This window comes from Lactuca sativa, chromosome 2 (assembly GCF_002870075.4).
Source record: "Lactuca sativa cultivar Salinas chromosome 2, Lsat_Salinas_v11, whole genome shotgun sequence".
In the NCBI taxonomy this organism is placed as follows: Eukaryota; Viridiplantae; Streptophyta; class Magnoliopsida; order Asterales; family Asteraceae; genus Lactuca; species Lactuca sativa.
The window spans coordinates 58,256,271-58,282,633 of NC_056624.2; the positions used below are offsets into that span (position 1 = coordinate 58,256,271).

Below are 26,363 nucleotides of genomic sequence, written 5' to 3' on the forward strand. Positions count from 1 at the left end.
CTAGAATTTTAGAGGGTGATATTTTCCTAACAAAAATTATAAATATCTCCAAAAGACTAAAAAATCTTAACTTTGTATGAACTTCTCAAACCTTTTATTCATCTCTCGGAACGGAGATATAAGTGATTATATTTTGCTATATAGATTTCATCAAATTAACGAACAAAATGAATTTGAAAATTATTTGTATATTTCTCATGTAACTTGATATTCAAAATTCAGTTATGAAAACCTACCATCTCCCATGTGAAATAGTAGTTGGCCATGTGTTAAGCATTATTATTATTATTTTATTTTCTGCCAATTAAAATATTTTATTGATGATTTATCCTCGTGTATATTATTATTATTATTATTATTATTATTATTATTATTATTATTATTATTCAACATATAATATATGGGGGTACATTTTTGTTTATATATAACTGCAAAAAGATGTTTTTTTTCTAAATTAAAACTTAAATAAAAACTCATTGCAACTAATATATATATATATATATATATATATATATATATATATATATATATATATATATATATATATATATATATATATATATATATATATATATATATATATATATATATATATATATATATATATATATATATATATATATATATATATATATATATATATATATATATATATATATATATATATATGAACCGTTAAAACATGTAAGAAATTCGGTAAAACATGTTAAATACACAAAATATTGTTACAGGCTTCATAATAATCTATAACTTATACTAATTTTGTTACTGACTGTGATCTTTTTTGCTCATAATAAAACATGATGGTTTGTTTTTTTTTTTTTTCGTTCATAGTGCAAGTTACATATTTACTTTCAAATAATAAGCTTCTCGATAAGAGATATTTAATTTATAAATATCATATATCAAAATAAAATCAACTACAAATATTACTTACATGTAATTTCTCTCAAATTATGCTTAAATAGTTAAATATGTTAATCTAAATTATATTCCACGTTCAACAAATTAAATTAATTTGTAAAACTGATTTCTTCAGCTACAGTAAAAATAAAGTTGTTTGTCAAATGAACAAAAAATCATATTCAAAGTATATTTAAATGCATAATATTTCCTAACTCAATTTAACCAAAAGAAAAAAGGTTAGAATATATTCAAAGTATATTTAAAACGCATTTAATGATTTAAATGTGTTTACTTTTATTTATTTATTTCTTTATTATAATATGACATTTTCCTTGTATTTTTAATGTTTTGATGAGAAAAATAGTATACCAGTCAAATTAGATTTGTATTAGAAAAAAGGAAATATCGACATAATTTAATATTTTTCTTTTTTTCTAAAAAACATATAAAAATCAAAATTACTTAGCATTTGACAGTTTTTTCTAGGAGTTCTAATATAACAAGGAACTGAATATCCATTGGCATAAAGTTCTTCGGTTTCCGCACTATAAAACTGACTAGAGGCCCCTCCAAAAGTTCAACCAACCAATCGTTCTACAGATTCCCAAACCTAAATCATCAATTCGCCTCTTTTTGCGCCTGTTCTTCCGATTAATTTCTCATGGATTCCTCACCACTGATGTTGAATGGCAATGGTGGGGTCTCTGACAAGATCATCATCGATACCGATCCAGGCATTGGTATTCAACTATTCATTCCTTTTCTCTATTATTTTATTATCTTCTATAAATCGGATTTCATTTCAAATTTCGAGAAAAAGTCAATGAAGTTCCATGAATTTAGCGATGTTATTGCCCTGTGATTTTATCTTCTATGTGTGGATGATGAGATTATTCAGATGGATTAGTATATTTAGTAGCGTATCGGGCTTGAATTTGTTTGCTCAAATGTGGAATTTCTTACTACAGTAAACTGTATAATAATGGGTTTATTGTAGTGGATATGTAAATCGGTGTTGTAACTATCGATAACTGAATCCATTATCAGTTTCAAAAGTTCTAAAGATGTCAAAAGCATCAAATGATAGAATACGAGGGCGTTTCTATGCACATTTGAGTAAAAAATGTTGAATATGAAACGAATGGATGCGAATTTGAGATGAAGATATGGAATGATGAAGTTTATCATTTTGAACTTTCTGAAAAGTTCATAGAAATCTTGAAACATAATCTTAAATCACTCGACAACAGTTCTTTGTTCATGATCATATTCTATTATTCTTCTCGAATTTGCAGATGATAGCATGGCACTTATGATGGCTTTTGAAACACCAAATTTGGAGATTGTTGGATTGACAACCACTTTTGGTAATGTCTCTACAAAAGATGCTACTCGCAATGCCTTGATTCTGGTATTCTATTTCTTTTGACTTCCTTATTGACATATTCTGTTATTACCTTTTTTTTTTGTTCAATTGTGTTTGGATCTTGTACATGATCAATTACTGGTTTTTCTTATGCAAAAGGATAGTGTGAGCTTGCAGGACATCCAGGTGTCCCTGTTGCTGAAGGTAACCCTGGACCTCTAAAGGTATGTTCCTTTTTGTCCCCATTTGGTGTCTTAATACATTAAGTTACATTTTTTGGCTTTTAAAAAAGAAACAACCATAACAATGTATGCTATTAACATGAAGTTCTTAATGACTTTGTGGTAGGGTGGAGAGCCTCAGATTAATGACTTTGTGCATGGATTAGATGGATTAGGCAACATAAATCTACCTGATCCTAAATCAAAGAAAGTAGAGCTTTCAGCATCTGAATTTTTAGTTGATAAAGTTTCTCAATACCCTGGTGAAATATCTATACTTGCACTTGGCCCCCTCACAAATTTGGCTATGGTAAGTTACAAATATTCTTATAATCATATCACACATTCATAATGCCAATATGCCATATTAACATGTTCTTTTGTTAATTTAGGCCATTAAGAGGGACTCATCATTTGTAACAAAGGTGAAAAAAATGGTTATACTTGGTGGATCTTTCTTTGCACTTGGGAACATTAATCCGGCTGCTGAAGCAAACGTAGGTCCTATTTTTTATTTTTTTTTTCATTAAGTGGTGTCTGGATAAATGAAATTTGAAAGTTATTTTAAGTGCAAGAAATAGATTTTTTAAATTACAATGGCTCAATAAGTAAGAAACTGAAAGTAGGATGGTATAATAAACAAATGGATAAAACCACATTGCTATTTCATGCATTTCCTTCATTTTCTGTATTAAATTAATTTATAGGCCATCAATCTAAAAAAACCACAACATTGAAATAGTTTCCCTTTTCTTTTTATTGAATCTTATCTACACAAGAATAATAATAATCATTATTTTATTTTACTTTTAGATTTATGGCGACCCTGAAGCAGCGGATATTGTCTTCACTTCGGGTGGAAATATAGTCGTAGTTGGCATAAACATCACCACACAAGTCAAACTAACAGGTCTATACTGTATTTGGCTTGCATTGGACTGTGACTGAAACTGATGTCAATGAGACAAAAATTGTAATTTTTTATCCAACCCAAAAAAAAGGTGGGGCAGAGATTCATTTTCGATCTCTTGTATGTGGAAAAGACGTAAATACCCTCATCATCCTCATCGTAAAAAATAGCCCTAGAAAGCATGTCCAGTCCATACCCGTCGTTATTTGTGTAACAAACGCAGCCTTCGGCTGCGTCTGTTACACATAGCAGGATTGGACGGGAACAGACTGGACAAACTTTCTAGGGCTATTTTTTACGATGAGGATGGGGAGGGTATTTACGTCTTTTCAACATACAAGAGATCGAAAACGAATCTCTGCCCCACCTTTTTTTTGGATCGGACAAAAAATTACAATTTTTGTCTCGTTGACATCAGTCTCGTACTGATTTTGTGGCTGTCACTTTCAGACCATGATCTCGATGAACTGAGGCGGTGTGGAGGGAAGCATGCTCAGTTTCTAAGCGATATTTGTAAATTTTACCGCGATTGGCATGTGAAATCGGATGGCGTTTATGGTAATTCACATGTTCATATTTATATATTGATAATATGAATGAAATCAAAAGATTTATTGATATATTTTTTTAATTTCTTCAGGGATATTCCTTCATGACCCAGTGAGCTTCGTGGCACTAATTAGGCCGGATCTTTTTACGTACAAGAAAGGTGTTGTTAGAGTGGAGACGCAAGGCCTTTGTGTTGGCCATACTCTAATGGACCAAGGATTGAAAAAGTATATTTTTAACTCAAAAGTAAATATGAATGTCGAGTGTGAGTTTTTAATATATTTATATTTCTTATAAATGATGCAGATGGAATACGGAAAATCCATGGACTAGTTATTCACCGATTTCAGTTGTGTGGACGGTCAACGTTGACCAGGTTCTTAGCTACATTAAAAAAGCTTTAATGACACCGTAATTAATTATGTTGGCATCATGGAAATAGTTTAATTGTTATTTGGAATATAATTTGGGTATTAAGGCTATTATTATGGTAAATGTATTGTAGTTTATTCGAAACAACATCTACGTATTTACTAATTTGGCTTGATTGTAAACTATCTTTATTTTATATAAATTTCACGAGTTTAGTATTATGTGTTAAATGGTTCAATGGTTAAATTCAAAACAGAGAAAGAGTAATTTTATATAATGAGAATGTAGTTTAATTTGTTTCAGTAGCCTTGGGACAAAATACAGAAGAATATTTGTGTTTTTATCATATTATCGAGTTTGTTTCTTAATTTTTTTTGAAATAATGATTAAATCATTATAATGTTTTTGACAGTTGAAAAGAATTGTTTTTGATAGTTATCCGTTTTTGAAAATAAGCAAAATATAGAAAACAAAAACGTATTTTTTAATCATTCAATCTAGTTAACCATTCGATTATTTGGATACGACTTAATGTTTTAAATGTTTTTTCATTGTTATAAGTTTTATCAATACAAATAAAAATATTTAAGGTTAAAATTAAAAAATAAAAACTTCAAAAGTAAAAAATGAACAATAAATATAAAACGAAATGACTAATTAGTAACTGAATAGAAGAAATAATGGAAGTATGTCTTATTCATAACAATGTTTAACTACATTGAGGAATCATGTTTAACTACACCAAAGAATAAGACTATGCCTACCTAGAAGCACACATATATCTCAGGCCAAAGGATATATATTTGGCTCACAAAAGGAGTCATATTCATCTCCATGAATATTAACTAACCTTTACATTAACCTTTAATCATAGATATTCCCACAGGCCTAAGGATATATATTTGGCTCACAAAAGGAATCATATTCATCTTCATGAATATTAACTAACCTTCACATTAACCTTTATTCATTGATATTCCCATAACATGACCAACTACAAATAATTACAATAGTAAACATATAATCACATATTTAAACATTCTAGTATAGAATAGTGCCTCATTTATGAAAACAATCATTCTCAAAGTATATTAATTCATATCTAAAAACAAAAGTACTTAATGTATTAATATCCCAATACCAAAACATAATTATAAATCAGAAAATTGCTAGAAGGATGAAGTCTAATATCTTCGATATTACTATCATGCTTAACATATGGCACAGACTTTGTGAACGGATCTACTAGATTCTGACTTGTATGAACCTTAAGAAATGCAGTCTCTTTAGATCCAATGAAACTATAATTGTATACACCATACATGTATGATACTTCCATTGCATGTACTGTTTCCTCATGGTTATTCTTAGCTCATTCTCTATGACTACAGAATCAATATTTTCATAATATATCTCCATGGGGATTTTAGTGTCAACACTTCTACCATGTCATAAATAAATTTATGCATCTTGACTACTTCTTAAATTGCATTTGATATAGTGATATATTTGGACTCTATTTTAGACTACATAACCATGAGCTACTTGGAGCTAATCAATCCGCCACTCGACCATTCATAAAGAAAACATAGCCTAATAGGATAATAAGAATCATCTAAATTTATTTGCAAACTCGTATAAATACTAAGCTCATATTTCAATCCTGCATAAAATATGAATATATCTTTAGTCCTTTGTAAGTACTTGAGAAAATTCTTTACAACACTTTAACTAATATTCTTATAATATCTACCCATCATGCTTATGTCATACAAACCATCATGTATAGTACGTAAAATGGCATACATGATGGATCCTATGTTAAGGCATAAGGTACACTTTTCATGCAATTTTACTTCATTTGGTATGATTAGACTCTAAGGCTTCCTTCGAACAATGTCATGTTGTATTGGCATAATTCCATTATTGGAATGATGAATGTTGAACTACATAGATCTATCTATATAGATCCTGAATCATTGGATATAAGGTGAGTTTCCTAGATCTTTCATAAGAAAGCACTCTCCAAGCGGAGACTTTACTTCTTTTAAAGTTGGAATGTCATGTCACATGAGAAGTATGTCATCTACATAAATGATCGAGGAAACAAAACTCTCTTACTTTCCCTAATGTAAACACAGGGTTCATATTAATTTTAAGCAAAACCAAGTTTTGATTTATCAAGTAAAAATGAAGATTATAGCTCCTAGATGTTTGCTTCAATTGATATATATTTGAATCTTGCACACTTCATTAAGATGCTTGGATTCACCAACCCTCCAAGTGACCATTCAAGAAATCGGTTTTGAAATCCATTTGCCATATAACATAGTCATAATATGTGGCTCTAGCAATTAATATCGTAATCAATTAAGGATCCTAATTGGGGAGAAGGTTTGATCAAATCCCATACCACAGGTCTATGTATAACCTTCTATGACAAGACAAGCCTTAGTTGGATGTATTTTACTTTCTATTTTGGTCTTTTTCTTGAAGACCATTTGCATCCAATAGACTTGTTGTCGGGTGGAGGATCAATCAAGTTCTATACATGGTCATCCTTCATGGACGATATCTCAACATTCATAGAGTCCAACCATTTATTACATTTCGGATTTGATGTAGCTTCATCGTAGTTAGTGAATTCACAATGATCCCCTAATAGTTTATCAGTCACTTAAAATCCAGATTGCCTTGGCAATTGAGACACTCTAACATATCTATAAACACTTTGTGTTTGTTGTGGTGCTTCTACATAGTTTGTGGGTGCTTATCATGTTTCTTATTAGTGCTTTCAAAAGGTTTTGTATTTTGTAGTCTTTAAATTTATTTAACATATATGTTGACATACTTTCTTCTTTTAACAATAGACTTGTCTCTTAAAACATAGCACTCCGAGAAATAAAAACATTGGTCCTAGAAAGGTTGTAAAAATTATAAGTATTAATAAATAGAATAACGAGACCAAGCTGAGGTTACAAATTAGTAGTACTGTAATCCATAGCTATCCAACTAAAGTGCTATCAGTAGTGGAGAATAACAATAGACCTTTTTGAACGGCAACATAGATTCTTGCTAACAACACTTAAGTGTGTGTGTCTATCACCTTTTGTACTTCAATATTACTCTATCTTAGACATGTCTTTATTAAGTAAAGTAAATATGTACTTGTGCCAAAACTTACCTAGTTTTTTTTCCACTTTTTCTGGTGTTACATGTGATAAAATGTTTTTGGTTTACCATGAAGTACGATTCGAAAGAAAACCCATAAATTTACAAATATTTTACGTTTTTACCTAAAGTATGTTTTCTTAAGATTATACGTATTCATTTAAAAAAAAACATTTACATACGAAAAACTATTTAATTAAACATCGTGTTTACATTTTTAAAATACTATTTCTTTATATATGAGTTTTTTTTCTTTATGGTTTAAAATGTAAAAAAGATGTTTTTAACTGAATGTTTTAAAAAGTATAGCATATATATATATATATATATATATATATATATATATATATATATATATATATATATATATATATATATATATATATATTATATATATATATCATTTCAAATAATGTAAATAAAATATTCAATTTTAATATTTTTTTGGTGTATAGATACATTGTTTTCTGAATGAATATGTATAATATGAAGAAACATATATAAAATGAAAGTGTATAAGATTTGAAAAGTTAAGAGTTTTCTTGCCGATTTTATTTCAAGGTAACCTTGAAATATGTTATTATAGGTAACAAGGCCAAAAAAAAAAAAAAAAACCTTGGAACGTTTAGGTATTAAAGAACAAGAAATCATTATAAATATAAAAACCACATAATTTCGCAAACTAAAGACTTTCATCTTAAAAGCTCAAATTTATATGACATTTATGTAAAAATTAAATTAAATCAAATTATTAAAACGATTAAATCCAATTTAATAATTGAAGTTTTTATCGTTATTTCAAGAACATGAAGTACAAGAACAATCCAGACAAATTAATTTTAGTGATGATTATATCTAAAAGGGGCTTTGTTATCACTAGCGGAGTTTGATTAATTTCAAAAACATTTTATGGAATTATATACAATTATAATAAAATCTTGTTTAAAATATTTATTACCCAAAATATGATTCAATTAGACATCAATCATAAGTAACCAACCATATGAGGTTCTTAGGGTTATACATTTGATCTGTATGGATCCATTAATTTAGGAGATGACAATCACACTTGATGCTTCTATATGTATAAGCATAAGTATATCTAAAACATTACTATCTTTCAACTCATCAAATCTTTCTTTTTTTTTTCTTCTCGGCTTGATAACCTCGATCACACACACACAGATATGGAAGTATTAGGGTTTTAAATGATATTGCTTCTAGATAATCGCTCATATAGTTAATTACTTTAATTAGTTACATGGTTATTAAATAAACCTTTTAATATGATTATAAAAGGGAAAATTGCAATAAAGCCACCAAGTTAATTAAAAATTTCGATTTTGACACCATATTTTTTTTCTCTCAATTAAGTCACTATTAAATTTTTTTTGCAATATCAACCAAATGACTGGTTCTCCATGTTCTCTCGATAACCACTTTTTCAAAATTGCAATAAAGTCACTAAGTTTACCAAAATTTTGTTTTTGACACTGTGTTTTGTTTTTCTCAATTATTTCATGATATTTACAATTTTGTTGTAATGTCAACCAATTGATCGGTTACTATCGATCTATCGGGTTACCAAATAAATGATATGACAATAATTTGTTATGCAAGCCACGTCAGAACTTATGTGGCAGGATTAAGTTTCAAATATAGTGTTTGAATCGAACCCAATTCCAGATACCTTCTTATCTTCTTGTCCTCTTTTTGTCATAGTATTTTTTTCACAAATGACATATAAAGGTTAATCCAGTAGTTCCAATTGATGAGTTTTATAGGTTATCAAAAACATGTAAAGCGGAAAATTTTAACACTTAAGTTCACATGAAAGCTATAAAGGATCTATGTTTTTTCTAATTGATAGCAACATACTATAAACTTCAAGAACCCTAAAGGAACTCTATAAAATCCGAAATTCATGAATTAGAGTTTACATACCTTTAGATTTATTATAGCAAATAAATCTTTGATCCTTTCCTTTGTGTCTTTAGAAAGAAAACATCAAAAGCATGATGCCTTTAATGACTTACACCCAAAACCCTAGAAACCTTAGAATGAAGAGGAGAGAGAGAGAGAGAGAGAGAGAGAGAGAGGATATGGATGTAAATTTTGTTTCTAAGCTTGTAGGTAAAGGTATGAATGAAATTTGTTGGCCTTGGGGTTCTACTTATAGTTTAGGTAACTCACATGTAAAGGCATATTTTAATTAATTAAAAAAATAGATTTAATCTCAGTTTAAATCTTTTCCTTATCTGCATCCACCAGGCTTCCATAAACCCTATAAGAGCCTCAAAAACTGTTTACCCTTGGATGCTTCTATAATTGCATTCTTTTGTTCAACTATTGAACAATTATAATTCACCTATTGCATCTTTAGTTAATTCTAATTAATCCAAAATTAATTCCAGATTAATTCTGATTAACAATTAATTAATTCCCATTGATTTCATATTATTTTATCAATTAAAAAATCAATTATTTAACTATTTATCTCATGTTAATTTATTAATCACATAACAAATCAACTATCTATTTTCAATTAATATATTAATCACGTAATATTCTAACAAATTATTTCTCTTTCTCCTAATATCATTTCTAACTATTTCTGGTTATAAGGGCAACCCGAAAAGGAATTTGCTTTTATTTGAAAGTTTATACCAATTTAGTTATAAGCTTAGACACCTTAATCCAACAGTCTCCCACTTGGATAAGTCTATAACTACGATTTCAAGTATAACCAAACAACAAAGAGTGCTTTCCAAAGCCACTGCCGAACTCTGATTCAAATCAAACATCGAACCTATGATAAGTGATCAACCATTCCTTTGTTCTTCAAGATATCGTGTGAATAAAGTCATGGATTAAATGATCAACCTCATGTTCATTTTTATGTTTCCCGGATTTCCCAGTTTGTGATCAAATTCAGACTACAAAATTAAACACATCTATTTAGTTCGTAGTGATGTTTCATATTTATATTTTGTTGATGTTGTTGAACCACTGACCCAAGCATTATTTAAGTTGACTAATGGTGATATGTTGGAGATGATTCGAAGCAACGGGTTTGATTATGGGAAGCTAACTGAGAAATTGAAGCTCAATTCTCTTGATCCAGAAATTGAGAAATTGGTCAACAATTTGGAAGTGAAGAAATCCACAAGATTTGATGTCAAGCAAGTTGAGTTGCCTCCAAATCATAAAAAGTTACCACCTACCCATGTTCAACCGTTGGAAATGGAAAATTCCTACCTCAACACTTGAAGTATGCTCATTTAGGGAAGAATAAGACCCATCTGGATATCATTTCTACCCATTTAACCGAATTTCAAGAAGAGCAACTCCTCAAAGTGTTGAATGAACATAAAGAAGCCATCAGTTGGACGATTACATATATCAAATGATTGAGCCCCTCCACTTGTATGCATAAAATTTTGATGGAGGATGAATGGAAGCCAAGTCGGGATGCGCAAAGAAGGTTAAATTCGCCTATGATGGAAGTAGTCAAGAAAGAAATATTGAAACTTCTTGATTCGAAGATGATCTATCCAATCTCAAATATCAAGTGGGTGAGTCTGGTGCAAGTGGTGCCAAAGAAGACGGGAATCACGGTGGTCAAGAACAATAAAGGTATTAAGGTCCCCACCCATGTGCAAAACAGGTGGAGAGTATGTATTGACTACCGGAAACTTAATGCAAGCACAAGAAAAGACCATTTCCCATTACCTTTCATTGATCAAATGTTAGAAATATTGTATGGGAAATCTCATTATTGTTTCCTAGACAGGTATTCCAGTTTTCACCAAATCCCAGTAGCACCGAAATACCAAGAAAAGACAACCTTTATATGTCTATTTGTCACTTTTGCATTTCGGAGAATGCCATTTGGATTGTGTAATGCCCCAACTACTTTCCAACATTGTATGGTTAGTATTTTTTTTTAGAATACGTCGAAAACATAATTGAAGTTTTTATGGATGATTTTATGGTATATGGAAACTCGTTTCAAGAATGTTTGACTAGTATCACAAAGATTTTGAAAAGATGCATTGAAACAAATTTAGTTTTGAATTTTGACAAATGTCATTTTATGGTAAGTCAAGGTCTCATTCTAGGCCACACTGTGTCAAAGAAATGAATCTAGGTGGATAAAGCTAAAATTGATGTTATTTAAAGCTTACCTTACCCGACTTGTGTTCGGGAGGTTCATTCTTTTAGGTCATGCAGGTTTCTACAGAAGATTCATAAAAGTATTTTCAAATATAATAAGAACAGTATGTCAGCTCTTGCAAAAGAAAGTTGATTTCGAGTTCAATGAGGCGTGCAAAGATGGTTTTGACAAACTCAAGGAGTTGCTTACATCCACCCCCATCATACAAGCACAAAATTGGGATCTCCCCGTTGAGATCGTGTATGATGAAAGTAATTATGCTATATGCACCGTTTTGGGTCAAAAGAATGGAATATCCTCTCATGTGATCTATTATGCATCAAGAACATTAGACAATGCTCAAAGCAACTACTCTACCACGGAGAAGGAGCTATTGGCCATAGTGTTTGCTTTGGAGAAGATTATGCAATATCTACTTGGCACCAAAGTCATAGTGTATTCAGATCATACGGCTCTCAAGTACTTGATGACAAAGAAAGATGCAAATTCAAGACTCATCTGGTGGATCATACTATTGCAAGAATTCGATTTGGAGATTCGAGATAAGAGAGGGTGCGAAAACCTTGTTGTTGACCATCTAAGCCAGATCATTTCAAATGAAACTCCTCCCCCATTGCGGGATGAGTTTCCGGATGAGCATCTCTTTTCCCTTACTCAATCTATTCCTTGGTATGCCGATATCGTTGACTTTTTGGTCACAGAAAAGGTATCCCGACACGTTTACACGTTCTTAAAAAGCTAAATTGAAAAGTGATGCAAAATACTATGTGTGAGATGAACTTTATTTTTAGAAACATTGTCCCAATCAAATCATTAGGAGATGCATACCCTAACAAGAACATAAATCCATTTTGAAAGTTTGTCATGAATTTGCTTGTGGGGGATACTTCGAACCTAACCGAACTTTGATAAAAGTTCTTGAATGTGGATTATTTTTGCCAACCATGACACGCGATTGCTATTTGTTTTATAAAATTTGTGAACTGTACCAAAGAACGGGGAATATTTCTCAAAAGAACCAAATGCCACAAAATCCAATCCTCGTTTGTGAAGTTTTTGATGTATGGGGGGGGGGGTGATTTTATAGGCTCATTTACCATTTCATTTGGCAACGTTTACATCTTACTCGTAGTTATTTATGTTTCTAAATGGGTTGAGGACAAAGCCACAAGATCGGATGATGCCAAAACGGTTATCGAGTTTTTAAAGTCTAATATTTTTGTGAGATTTGGTGTTTCTAGGGCCTTGATTAGTGATAGAGGGATGCATTTTTGCAACAAGATTATGGAGGCTTTATTGAGGAAGCACAATGTGACCCATCGCACTTCTACCGCCTACCACCCCCAAACGAACGGTCAAGGGGAGGTTTCAAATCGGAAAGTCAAGTACATCCTTGAGAAAATAAGGAACCCAACAAGAAAGGCTTGGATTTTAAGGCTTCGTGATGCCTTATGGGCCTACTGGACCGCTTACAAGACCCCGATAGGCATGTCTCCATTTAGATTGGTTTTTGGAAAGCCATGTCATCTTCCCGTGCAACTAGAGAACTGTGCATTGTGGACAGTCAAGCAATGCAACTTCAACATTAACGAAGCGGAAAGACATAGGAAGCTTCAACTTCAAGAGTTAGAAGAAATAAGAAATGATTATTATGTATTGTTACCTACAAGGTATTAAGGTGTTTCCTGGGAAGTGGTTGAAATGTGTTCTTGGGAAGTTTGAAGATGTATTGGGAACTCTTGAAGATTTGAAGATATGTGTATGAGTCTTGAGAGCAAAAGTGGCGAAACTTTTTTAATGTAAATGGGATTAAGAGTTGTTGATTTCGGCTAACATATATAAATATGTGGAAATATTGATTTGACATGTGCATTGGAATGTGTATTATATCACATTGGAATGTGTGCCACCTTCTAAATTAGAGATTTCAGCTTATCCTCCAAACCAAAATCCATGAATTCGATCAAAAGGTCCAACCGAGAACTAAGGGTTCTCGGTCTAGAGGTCTTCGACCAAAGCAATTCTCGGTCTCATGGGTTCTCGTTCGAGGGGTGTATTCGGTGGGGAGGATTCTCGGTGGCGAGGGTTTTTGATTTTCAAAAACCGAATACTTTAAAAACAATATAAAATTTTCCTTATTTATTTTAAACTATATTAATCATTTGACTCATATTTATACTTTATGTTTTATGGATAAATAAATAGACTTTTAACTTAATGTGTTTGACTTTTATTGACTTGCTTTGACTTTTATTAACCCGAAATAATTGGTTGTTACATTATCCCCCCGTTAGAGGGAATTTTGTCCCGAAATTATTTCTAAAGTGGGTACTCATGAACTAGGGAACTGATGCAGGTACTTTTGTTTCATTTCGTCTTCTCGTTCCCAAGTGAATTCAGGTCCTCGCTTGGCGTTCCGGCAGACCTTCACTATTGGTATACGACTTTGCTTCCTTCTCTTGATTTCCCTGTACATGATTTCCACCGGTTCCTCTGTGAAGTGTAGACTCTCGTTTATCTCGATTTCATCGAGTGGGATTACAAGGTTCCCGTTGGACAGACATTTCTTTAGATTGGACATGTGGAATGTGGGGTGTATGTTACTGAGTTCATGTGGTAGCTTAAGTTTGTAAGCCACCGGGTTGATTCTAGCAAGAATCTCGAATGGTCCGATGTACCTTGGATTTAGTTTTCCACATTTGCCGAAATGTATCATTCCTTTCCAGGGTGAGACCTTTAACAGGACGCGGTCACCAACCTGGAACTTCAAGGGTTTACGTTGTTTGTCCGCATAACTCTTTTGTCGATCCCTAGATGCTTTTAGTCATTTCCGAATTTGGACAATATTCTCTATAGTTTCTCGTATGATCTCGGGGCTAGTAAGAGTTCTATCAGTAACTTGTCACTTTGCTAGTTGAGTGTCACCCACTTCAACCCAGCACAAAGGGGATCTGTACTTACAGCCATAGAGGGCTTCGAATGGAGCAGCTTTGATGCTAGTATGATAATTGTTATTGTACGAAAATTTGATGAGTGGTAAATGGGTATTCCAATCTTTACCAAAGTATCATACAATCCCTTAACATGTCTTCTAATGTTTGAATTGTTCTCTCACTTTGCCCATCAGTCTGGGAATGGTAGGCTATACTCATGTCGAGTTTTGTTCCCAAGGACTTATGTAGTGATTGCCAAAACCCTGAAGTAAATCTATTACCTCTGTCAGAGATAATGGATATTAACACACCATGCAATCGTATGATTTCTTTAATGTATGTTCTGGTCAACTTCTCCATCTTGTCGGTCTCCTTTATTGGAAGGAAGTGCGCGGATTTAGTTAATCTGTCGATGATTACCAAAATGGTATCAAGTACACCCTTTGTATTGGGCAACTTGGTTATGAAATCCATGGTTATCTGCTCCCACTTCCATTCGAGTATCTCTGGTTGTTGTAGTAAACCCGAAGGTTTCTAATATTCTACCTTGACCTTGGCGCAAGTCAGGCACTTGCCGACATAGACAGTGTTGTAAAACTCGTCGAGTTGACCGATTACTCCTTCAAGTACTCGCTACTCGACCACTTACTGAGGCGAGTTACAGAATCCCGAGTACTCTCCGATCGGCCCCTTACTAAACTGAGCAATGTTGTAAAACTCGGTCAAGTCGGTGATTAATATGTATAATATACTTAATGATTTATTATTTAATAGACACACATGTGATTATTACTATATATATATATATATATATATATATATATATATATATATATATATATATATATCTTAATATTTTAGTAATTACTCACGAAGTGAGACCATTATGTATTTTTCAGTTTTTGTGTATTCACATTTATCTAATTTTGTTATATATTTCAATCAACTTATGGTTTAAACTTATGATTTTGACATATATAATTTCCCTAAAAATATTTCTACATAAATTACCAAATCCGAGTACTCCCCGAGTACTCTTAAGTACTCCTGAGTACTCTCGAGTACTCCCGAGTACTCGTTACTCAGTAGTCGGCCGAACAGGTACCGAGTAACGAGTTCTACAACCTTGCACATAGGTAGCAATTTCTTCTTTCATTTTTGGCCACCAATAAAGTTTCTTGAGGTCTAGGTACATTTTATCTGAACCGGGATGAACAGAGTACCTAGTCTTGTGAGCTTCATTCATGACAACGTCTCTGAATCGACCGAATCTCGGTACCCAGATTTGATCCATGAGGTAGCTAGCTCCGTCATCATTGACTTCCAGGTTTTTATCCATTCCTTTTAAGGCTTCTCCTGCCACATTTTCAGGTTTCAAGGCTTCTAGTTGAGCCTCTCTGATCTGCATGGACAAGTGTGAATGGATGGTCATGGTTAATGACTTCACTCCGCGGCCCGAGTACTCCTTTCAACTAAGGGCATCTGCTACTACATTGGCTTTGTCTAGATGATAGCGAATTTTTCATTCGTAATCATTTAGTAGTTCTACCCATCGTTTTTGCCTCATGTTGAGTTCCTTTTGATCGAAGATGTGCTAGAGACTTTTATGATCCGTGAAGACTGTGCACTTCGTACCATAAAGGTAGTGTCTCTAGATCTTTAGAGCAAATATTACGGCTCCCAGTTCGAGGTCGTGTGTGGTATAGTTGACCTGGTGGTTCTTAAGTTGTCTCGAGGCATAGGAAATGACCTTTCCTTATTGCATAAGAACAGAACCTAGCCCTTGCTTGGACGCATCGCAGTAAACTACAAAATCTTCCGTCCCTTCTGGGAGAGAGAAGATCGGTGCACTGCATAGGGCTCACTTTAGTGGTTGGAAAGCAGTTTATTTTTCTCCTCCCAGTTAAAAGTTACACCCTTTTGAGTTAGGATGGTAAGTGGCTTTGCGATCTTGGAGAAGTTTTGAATGGACCTCCTGTAATAGCCAGCGAGGCCTAGAAATTAACGAATTTATGTTGGCGTTCTTCGGGTTGCCGTGTTTTCGATTGCCTTGATTTTGGAGGGTTCCACATGTATCCCTTCCTTTCTAATGATGCGACCTAGGAAGTCCACCTTTCGAATCTAGAATTCACATTTTGAGAACTTCGCATACAGCTTCTCTGCCCTTAATGTCTCCAACACTTGTCGTAGGTGCTAACTATGTTATTCCTTACTTCGTGAGTAGACTAGTATGTCTTCGATGAATACTATCACAAATTTGTCTAAGTAAGGTTAGCAGACACGGTTCATTAGATCCATGAACACCGTGCGTGCATTAGTCAGTCAGAAGGGCATCACTACAAACACGAAGTGACCGTAGCGAGTTCTGAATGCAGTCTTTGGAATATCTTCCTCCTAGACTCGTAGCTGATGGTACCTGGATCTTAGATCAATCTTTGAAAAATAACTCACTCCTTGAAGTTGGTCAAACTGATCGTCGATTCAGGTAAAGGGTATCGGTTTTTGATAGTGAGTTTATTTAGTTCCCGGTAGTCTATGCACATGAATGATCCATCCTTTTTCTTCACGAACAAGACCGGTGCTCCCCAATGTGAGAAGCTTGGTCTGATGAAACCTTTAAGTAGTTTGTTTAGTTGGCCGGACAATTCCTGCATTTTCTCCGGTGCTAAATGGTAAGGGGATTTGACTACGAGGGTAACTCCGGGAATCAAGTGAATTCGGAACTCGACTTGGCGTTCGGGTGGTACTTGTGGGAGATCTTTGGGAAAAATGTGGGGGAAGTTACAGACTTCTGGAATATCTTTGATGTCATTTACTTCTTGTTTCTTATCTACTACGTGAGCTAAGAAGGTGTAGTATTCCTTGCGGAGATAATTTTGAGGCTTGATGCAAGAAATGATTTGGAGGTTTGTGTCGGGTTTGTCGCCATATATGACGAGGATTTCATGATTGGGTAGATTTAGGTGAATGACTTTTTCGTAACATAGAATATCAGCATGGTGAGGACTTAATCAATCCATGCCAATGATGACGCCGAAACTTTTTATTGTGACCGGCATCAGGTCGATTTGGAAAGAGTGGTTGTTTAGAGTGAGAGTACATCCTATGTATATATCGTTAGTGTTTTCTGCCTTTCTGTTTGCCATTTCTATAGTGAAATTGTCTTTTAGTGATTGGGGATTTTGTTTAAGAAAGTCTTTAAATTTATGGCTCACGAAACTTTTCTCCGCACCACTATCAAAGAGTATGCATGCCTATGAATTGTTGAGGAGGAACGTACCGGTAACCACAATAGGATCATTCATGGCCTCTTCATTCCCCATTGTTAAGACTCTTCCCACACCTCCGACATTCCTCACTTTTGGGCAGACCCTCTTGAAATGCCCGGTTTCACCACATTCGTAGCAAGCCTGGCTCACTCCGGCATTAGTGGTTTGGGTGGTTTGTTGTGCCAGTGCCTTACAGAAGTGGGCTATATGCCCCTTCCTGTTGCAATTATTATAGTACAACTCTCGGCAGGCACCATGGTGATGAAAGTTGCATTTATTGCATTTCGGGAGCCTGCTGACATATGGCTTTTGTAACGACCCGTTGTTCTCAAACAAATAGTAGTCAAACCCTTTTAAATAAAATTTCGAGTTTTATTTATTTTATTAAGTTCATAAGGGCTAGGATATTATTTAAATTATATAAATAATGTTTATTTTATTTATATAAGTATTTGGAATAAAATACACTTAAAAATCAACATTTTTCCCTTTTTGAACCGAGAACCTTGCACCAAAAACCCTCCCTACCGAAAATAGTTCTCGGACCGCAAACAGATTTCGGCCGATAACCCCCTTCCGACCGAAAACCCAACCGATATATATATATATATATATATATATATATATATATATATATATATATATATATATATATATATATATATCCCCGAAAAATGAGTCATTTTCTCACCTTTTCACTCGAAAACACTCCCATTTTACTCTCAAGTGTCGTCCAAGAACAAATATACCTTCAAGAAAAATCCTTCAAATCTTCATAATTTTCACCAAGAACAATCTTCAAATCTTCAAGCTGGCCAAAAACTCCCTGGACCAAAAACTCATTTGGGACCAAAAACTCTCTAAAGCCGTGAACTTGGTTCTCGGTTGAGGAGTTTAAGACAAAAATCAAGGATTTCGGTGAAGGCTAGGCCAAAAACCCTCATCAACACTTCATACAATTCTCGGTAATTCTTGTGAGAATTTCCTTACATAAATTAAGTGTTGTCTAACACTTTAATTAATTATCTCCCTAATTTAAATATGATTAGGTGTTTAAATAATTCTAGGATACCGTTCTTTCCACATACGCTAGCCCGAGGATCATCTCTACAGTTTTAGTATCCAGACTCTAACACGCAATTGAGGTGAGTTCATACCCCTACATTTTCACTATTTTCAATGTTTTTAGGGGGATACAAGTAAAACACAAGAACTCTTGTGTTAATATCCAAACGATTTCAAACCATTTGCAATTGATTCAAACTGATTTATCGCTACAATTTATAAAAATATATTCACGTATATTTTTAACCCTTCTGTAACATGTCGAACAAAAAGGGTACTTTTCACGAATCACGTACTATTACTTCATACACACAGTTAAATTGCAAAGGTTTTCAGTACATTACAGAACATTACATTTAAACTATAATTGGTATAGTTTGTGAACTACTACACTATTTTACTAAGTACAAGAATCGATACAAAAACATTCACTTAAACTATAATAGGTATAGTTTGGGAAACACTACACTATTTTACAAATTCAAGAACACTTTTCAAAAACAATTAAATAAACTATAGTTGGTATAGTTTATGGAACACTATTCTAACACATTGATTCAAGGATACACTACTAAATAATTATTTAATTATAGTTATATTACATTACAAAGTGAACTACTACGAGGTGATACATACAGTTTCAAGTACAAGAGAACACTACTACACTACACGTAAACTAGTAAATATAGGGTTGTGAGGAACTATTTTAATTGTACCCATCGGGTACAGGTCTAAGTACTATAAATTACAGCCAGAGTCTCCTAGAGGGAGAGCGTGACTTTGTGTATAGATCTATACGGGATTGACAACCCCACACCTAAATTGTTAGCTATAGTTAGGTCGGAAGGCTTGGGGCGATAAACTTCATTACATTCTGACGCCTGAAGAATGTCGTAGATGCCACTAGTTAGTTTAGTATGGTTATATGAAACTCACAACAGTATTAACTAAAACATTTGTTTACTGGATTAACACTACTTCAATGGTTTTATTTTATTTAATAAAACTACAGTACAATATTAACACTACAACTGGTGGTATCCAGGCATTCATACAAAGGTTTTCATACAATACACTATTATACACTACAACTGGTGGTATCTAAGCATTCATACAAAGGTTTTCATACAGTATACTATTATACACTACAGCTGGTGGTATCCAGGCATTCATACACAGGTTTTCATACAATATGCTATTATGCACTACAACTGGTGGTATCCTGGCATTCATACTAAGGTTTTCATACAGTACACTATTATACCCTACAACTGGTGGTATCAAGGCTTTCATACAAAGGTTTTCATACAAAATAGTACACTATTATACACTACAACTGGTGGTATCCAGACATTCATACAAAGGTTTTCATAAAAATACTACTATAATACACTACTTTTCTTATATAGAGTACCTTATTACGACATACAGTTTAGGGAAAACTGTTGGGTTTTGAGTACTATAACACTCCTATGGTGCACATGCAATCCTAAATGCTTTGGATCTATGTTTTCTCTAATTATACATGCATATTTTCAATTTTCTAAAGCATACATCCTAACTAGCATACAAATTGACATTTGAGCATTATAACTAGTTAGATAACTTACCTCTTAGAAGGACTTGTAGTTCTTGACCTTTGAAAGCTTGAGCACCCCAAGTGTGATGCCTCTAATGGTTCACAAACACCGATAAGCAAGAAGAGGCTTGAGAGAATAAGTTATTTAGCACAAAATCAATACACACTCTCCAAGAATGTTGAAGCCACTCATGTAACCAATTTTGGCTCTTAAGGGGTTTATTTATAGTGTGGAAAATGCTAGGGTTACATTTTGTAAACCCTAATGACCTTTCACATTCTTATACTCCATGGATTAAACCTCCATGGACTATCCATGGATTATCTCATTAGTTTAGCCCATCCTAAATACCCATGGATCATTCGTCTGCACTATAAAAATGATTGATTTACATAATCAATCCCCATGTATTTAATTAGTCACTTTTCTTGATCAATACTAATTAAATAATATTATTTCGTATTAATATATTATATTTTTAATATATTAATAAATCATAAATAACCTTATTCTCAAAAGTCCATCCTATCAAATTGCACTGGTGAAGGCAACCCAAAAGGACCATGTTACTATCAGGTCAAGTACATCCCAGTTATAGTTATGGGCTTAGACACCAAATCTAACGAAAACATACATGATATGGTTTTATTCATTAATAAGACTACATATACTATTACAGAGTACAGTAATTACATACATTTTGATCGTAAGGCCTAAGACCACATTACATTTACTAAAGAAAATATTGGATTTTATGGAAGTACACTAAAGCATTTTCAAGGAACAAAGTCAAACTTTCCATCTCAAATACGTACTTATGAACTCACCAACTTAAATGTTGATACACTTTCAAAACCACTTGTATTCTTAGAGAATCGGTAGACATGTGCATCTACAGGTTTTGAGAAGATGGAGCTTTTAGAGTCGCGTCTTTTACACTTTTGTAATACACTTTGATGTCATACAAATTATGTATCAAACAGATGTAAATACTTTAGTTTATCAATGTAATGGTTGTGTTTGCTTTCATTACTATTATACAATTGTTGTGATACTGTACATGATGACCTCCGCCCCCGAACGTTTCCGCCGTTCCGATTTGGGGGTGTGACAGATTGGTATCGAGAATTGTTTATAGTGAACTAAGTATATCAAACCTTACAAGACATACAACTATAAACACTATAGGGCTGAAGCACTCTGAACTAAAATTATACTTTTAAAATCTAAGTATTTTATAAGAAGTATACAAAAATACATACATACCAGAAACAGTATCACCAGAAGAACAAAACAAAAGTATTTAGATGTTGGACACTATGGTTAAACCTGGATAGTTATGTAATCATATCTGGGATAAATATAGCTTGATCAACTATATTTATTTGAGATACGACCAACATGTGTTTGGGAGTGATTGTGGTGTTGCAACAAGTCTAAAACTTACCAAACTCTATATAAAGGAAACACTAGAACCGAACATACAATTAAAATACTATAGGAGTATTTTATAGCACTACAACACTAGAATCAAACATGTGAAAACAAAGAACCCTTTTTGATAGATCTATAGTTGCCAAGTGTATACATATAATTTATATATAAATAAGATTTTATGGACATAGAATAGGTGATTTAGCTTTACTTCTTGTTCCTTGTTTGGTTGTGGAGTTAGAGTAGGATCACTTAATCGAATGCCTATATAGTTTTAGTTATATATAATTTGTGTACACTATGTGATTATAGGGGGATTAGGCACAAATCACATCGTACAAATTCATTTCAAGTGTTTCTATAAATCTCATGGTGATTGTTTACTTGTATTAGTAGACTTCAACTATAAATCGCTTAATAGAACACTATAACTGTCAGGATAAGATATACCTTGTTCAATATCACCTGACTCATGACCACTATAGAGGACTTATCATCATTTTCTCTTAAATTATTATAAAGAAAGATGCCTCCAAAGAAGTCCAACAGAAAGAACAACAACCCACCATCAAATCCACCACCGCCACCACTTCCTCAGTATGATCCTACTGTCTTCCAAGCAACAGTAAAAACCGTCGTGGCTGCCGTCATGTCACAAATCAATGCAAGTGGCACTAGCAAGGCGGGTAGTGGTGCCTACCCTTCTAACCACGAAGATAGTCGTGGTCACCTTAGGGAGTGTTCCTATAAGGACTTCATGAACGCTAAACCCAAGTCCTTTGACAACACTGGAGGTGTCATTGCTTTAACATGTTGGTTCGAGAAGTCCGAATCAATATTCAAAATATAAGCATGCCCCGAGTCTATCAAAGTGAAATTTGCAGCATGCACCTTCACAGACAGAGCTCTTACTTGGTGGAACAGCCAAGTCACGTTCCTGACTCTCCCGATAGCCAATGCTATGAGTTGGGGTGATTTGAAAGAACTAATGCTAGCAGAATACTGCCCGAGGGACAATATGCAAAAACCAGAGCAGGAGCTTTGGAGTCTGAAGATGAAGGGCTCTGATATCGCTGCTTACACTGCTAGGTTCAGTGACTTGGACCTTCTGTGTCCCGGGATGGTCACCCCGGAGAGCAAGAAGGTGGAAAGATACATCTGGGGATTGACTCCCCTGACTCATGGAAATGTCCTAGCTACCAATCTACTTACTTTTGGACCATGTGAGGTCCCTAGAGTCCAAAGGTCCATACTTTATTCAGCCACAATAGAGCTTTTGAGTGAAAAACCGTTAATAGAGCATGTTCCTGGCATTTCAAGCCCTAAGTGATATGCATTGACGTAAAGATCGTGACTTTATGTGATAATTGAGCCTTGAGAATGTAGATCTAGAGTTTGGGAAGGTTTTCTGCCTTAAAATCATCTGAATGAGAAATGAGTCTGAATGGACTCGCCGAGTCGATGAGCTGACTCGACGAGTCAGTTAGGGTTTGTCTCGATGAGCTTGATCATGCGATAACTCGGCGAGTTAGGGGTCAACTCGATGAGCTGAGCTGGACCTTCACGAGACTTCTGAGGAAATGAGTAGACTCGACGAGTCACATGGGTGCACTCGGCGAGTCGGGTCAAACATGGTCTGTTGTCTTGAGTCGACTTCTGTGACTTTGGGGTTGGTCAAACATGAGTAATGGAGACCATGGAGGGGTAAAATGGTCTTTTGCCCACTTCAAGAGTTAGAAAGAGGAAGAATAACCTTTGGTTTACTTAGAGTCGAGAATCGAGTATTTATTTGAGATAATTACCCTATGTGTTAGGCGGTGGCTAGTTCGAGATTCAAGTATGAGGATAATTGCTTGCTTGCTTTCATGGTGAGTCTTCTCACTATACTGATTTGAGTAGTAGTTACTGTGTGACCGGAGGGTCTTCATAGAGATACTGAACCCGAGGGTTCAACTTAAGCTGTGGGACTAGAGGGTCCTCATGACTGGAGGGTCTTATCCGTTATACTGTGATATGCGTTATTGTGCATATTGTCTTTGTGACTTATGATGTTATGTTATTCAGTGTATGTGTTGTTTATATGTCCTTACATTGAGATATGTGATATATTATGCATTATGCTTTGTGATTATGCTATGATTTTGCTGAGTTAGGACCAGAGGGTCCACCCGATTTGTGGGACCGGAGGGTCTCCACTGGGACACATTGACCGGAGGATCTTATTTGAGATGTATGTGGTATTTTGAGGAACTCACTAAGCTTTGTGCTTACGGTGTTATGTGATATGTTTTTCAGATACTTCTCAGGATCACAGGAAGGCGCCGACTTGATTGTACACACGAGACTGAGTTATATTTCGGAGGATCCTGTATTTTGTTAGTATGGATATGTGTTTTGATAAATTGAGATTTTTGGAGCTTTTGTGACTTATGTTAATGAGATTAAGGTGATTTTTAAATGAAAATTTTGCTTGAAAAATTTACGGTGTTACAAGTTGGTATCAGAGCCTTGGTTTCTGGGATTCGGATGCACCTTCGGGTGTGTTTGAACTCAAACTGAGGATTTGAGAAAAAAAATCAAAAGAAATGGCTTTTCTAAAATGAGAAAGAGTTTTAAGAGAAAATAAGTTGGAACAGTGTGTACAATCAGCCAGAGCCCGAATGGTGATTTCCCAAAATACCCTTACTTATTTGTATTATGAGTTATTATTGAGATATTAGTGATGCATGCTAGAAGATAGGATAGGTATTTCATATATTAGGACTGGAGTTGCCTAATTTGTGATGCCTTAGCCTAGGAATTGTTGTTATCTGTGATGTGTGGAGTAAGAGTATCCAACAAGAATCTTTTAGAGAGAGCTTTGAGTAGAGGAGTAATTTTGGAGAGATAACTAGATGAGCATTGGAGAAGCCTACCGAGGGAGTAGTTAGATACCTACAAGAGGTAGGGTTGCTTGAGTTTGGCGATACCTTTTAAGTGTGAGTAGAGCAAATAGAGTTATAACCTAGAGTGGTTTTGCATTCTAGTGGAGATTATTCGATGGCTGCATATTGCTTGTTTCGTGATTTGTGGAACTCTTAATGATGGGAGTCAGCTACTAAGTGAATATGACGATATTCAGGAGGTAGATGGTTGGCATCATAAGGAGTTCTTCAACAGCTGATGGAAGAGAAGTATGAGAACCTAGGAAGGGCCTAGGAAGTGACCTTAGTTAGATGAGTACGCTGATAAAAGAGAGTATTTGTTGGGGAGCGACCAGGTTTAACGGGATTGGTGATCGAGAAGGTTGAGCAGCTACTTAGGAAATTTAAGACAATCTGTATGGAAAGTATGGGTAGCTGTGGCAGGTAGTATGGGCCCGTACTACTGAAAGCAGAGGACCCGTACTCGAAACAGGGAGAATTCCAGAGGTTCTAAGTAGCAGATTGATAGGAGATAACATGGTTCGAGTACCATGATTCGTAGCAGATTGAGAGGAGATAACATGGTTCGGGTACCATGATTCGTAGTAGATTGAGAGGAGATAACATGGTTCGGGTACCATGATTCGTAGTGGATCGAGAGGTGATCACATGGTTCGAGTATCGTGATTTGTGGCGATTAGTGCTTCTGGTTTTACCAGTTATCCCATTGTGATTGATTAGACTAAGATCAGATGTGATAGAGTGTGGGGCCAGAGGGCCATGTCGAACTAGTTCCAATGGGGCATACCTTGAGAGGGAAATCGAGTTAGTTTCTAAGAGATTTGTGGTGAGATGTCAGTTAGAGTCACAAGACTCAGGGATGAGTAGAGATGTTGCTTATTGGAGGGTTGCGGTCTGAGTTGAGCAATCGAATCATAGATGAGGTGTCACCTTTTGTGGCAAGATTTGTGTTGTCCCCGTTTCCTGGGAGAAGCAAAAGAGATGATGAGCTTCCGGTTTCAAAGTTGGGAGGTAAACCCCATGGGGTAGCGTAGGGTTGCAACCTTTTCACTAGAGCATTTTGGGCAGTATGTTTGCTGCAAGGTATTTCTTATACCATGAGAGAGTCATTTGTGGGATTGAGATGGATAAGGCAGGGATATGACTTAGTTGAGTATAGAGAGATATATGTTAGCAGGAGTTTCGAGTAATCAAGAGAAGTATGTGGGGCGGTGGCCCTCGTTGTTTCCTTTGGACAATAAAGAGATCCGGTAGAGTGTTGGTATGAAATTTTGGATGGCTAGAGGCAGTAATGTGGAAAGTTCCAAGGATTTCATCTGGGATTCAGGATATTTGGAGTTGCTTGGTCTTAATAGGAAAATAATCGAGTGTTATGTGGTACTTTTCAAGAGTAAGTGTGATGTACCTGGTGAAACAGTCTGTGGAGTAAATTGTTAGTGTGCCAATTGGTGATGGTTTGAACCCGGAGTGGGGGAGAATCAGTTAT

General features: G+C 34.5%; 1 protein-coding gene across 1 annotated transcript; it reads left to right on the forward strand.

Moving 5' to 3' along the window:
- The first annotated feature begins 1,429 nt into the window (after positions 1-1,429).
- LOC111894401 (uridine nucleosidase 1) lies at positions 1,430-4,545 on the forward strand. Its single transcript, XM_023890477.3, has 9 exons — positions 1,430-1,646; positions 2,202-2,317; positions 2,437-2,496; positions 2,621-2,803; positions 2,886-2,990; positions 3,307-3,403; positions 3,854-3,961; positions 4,044-4,179; positions 4,259-4,545. Exons 1-9 carry the CDS (start codon positions 1,568-1,570, stop codon positions 4,365-4,367), a joined length of 993 nt encoding a protein of 330 aa, XP_023746245.1. The 5' UTR covers positions 1,430-1,567; the 3' UTR covers positions 4,368-4,545.
- The last annotated feature ends 21,818 nt before the right edge of the window (positions 4,546-26,363 follow it).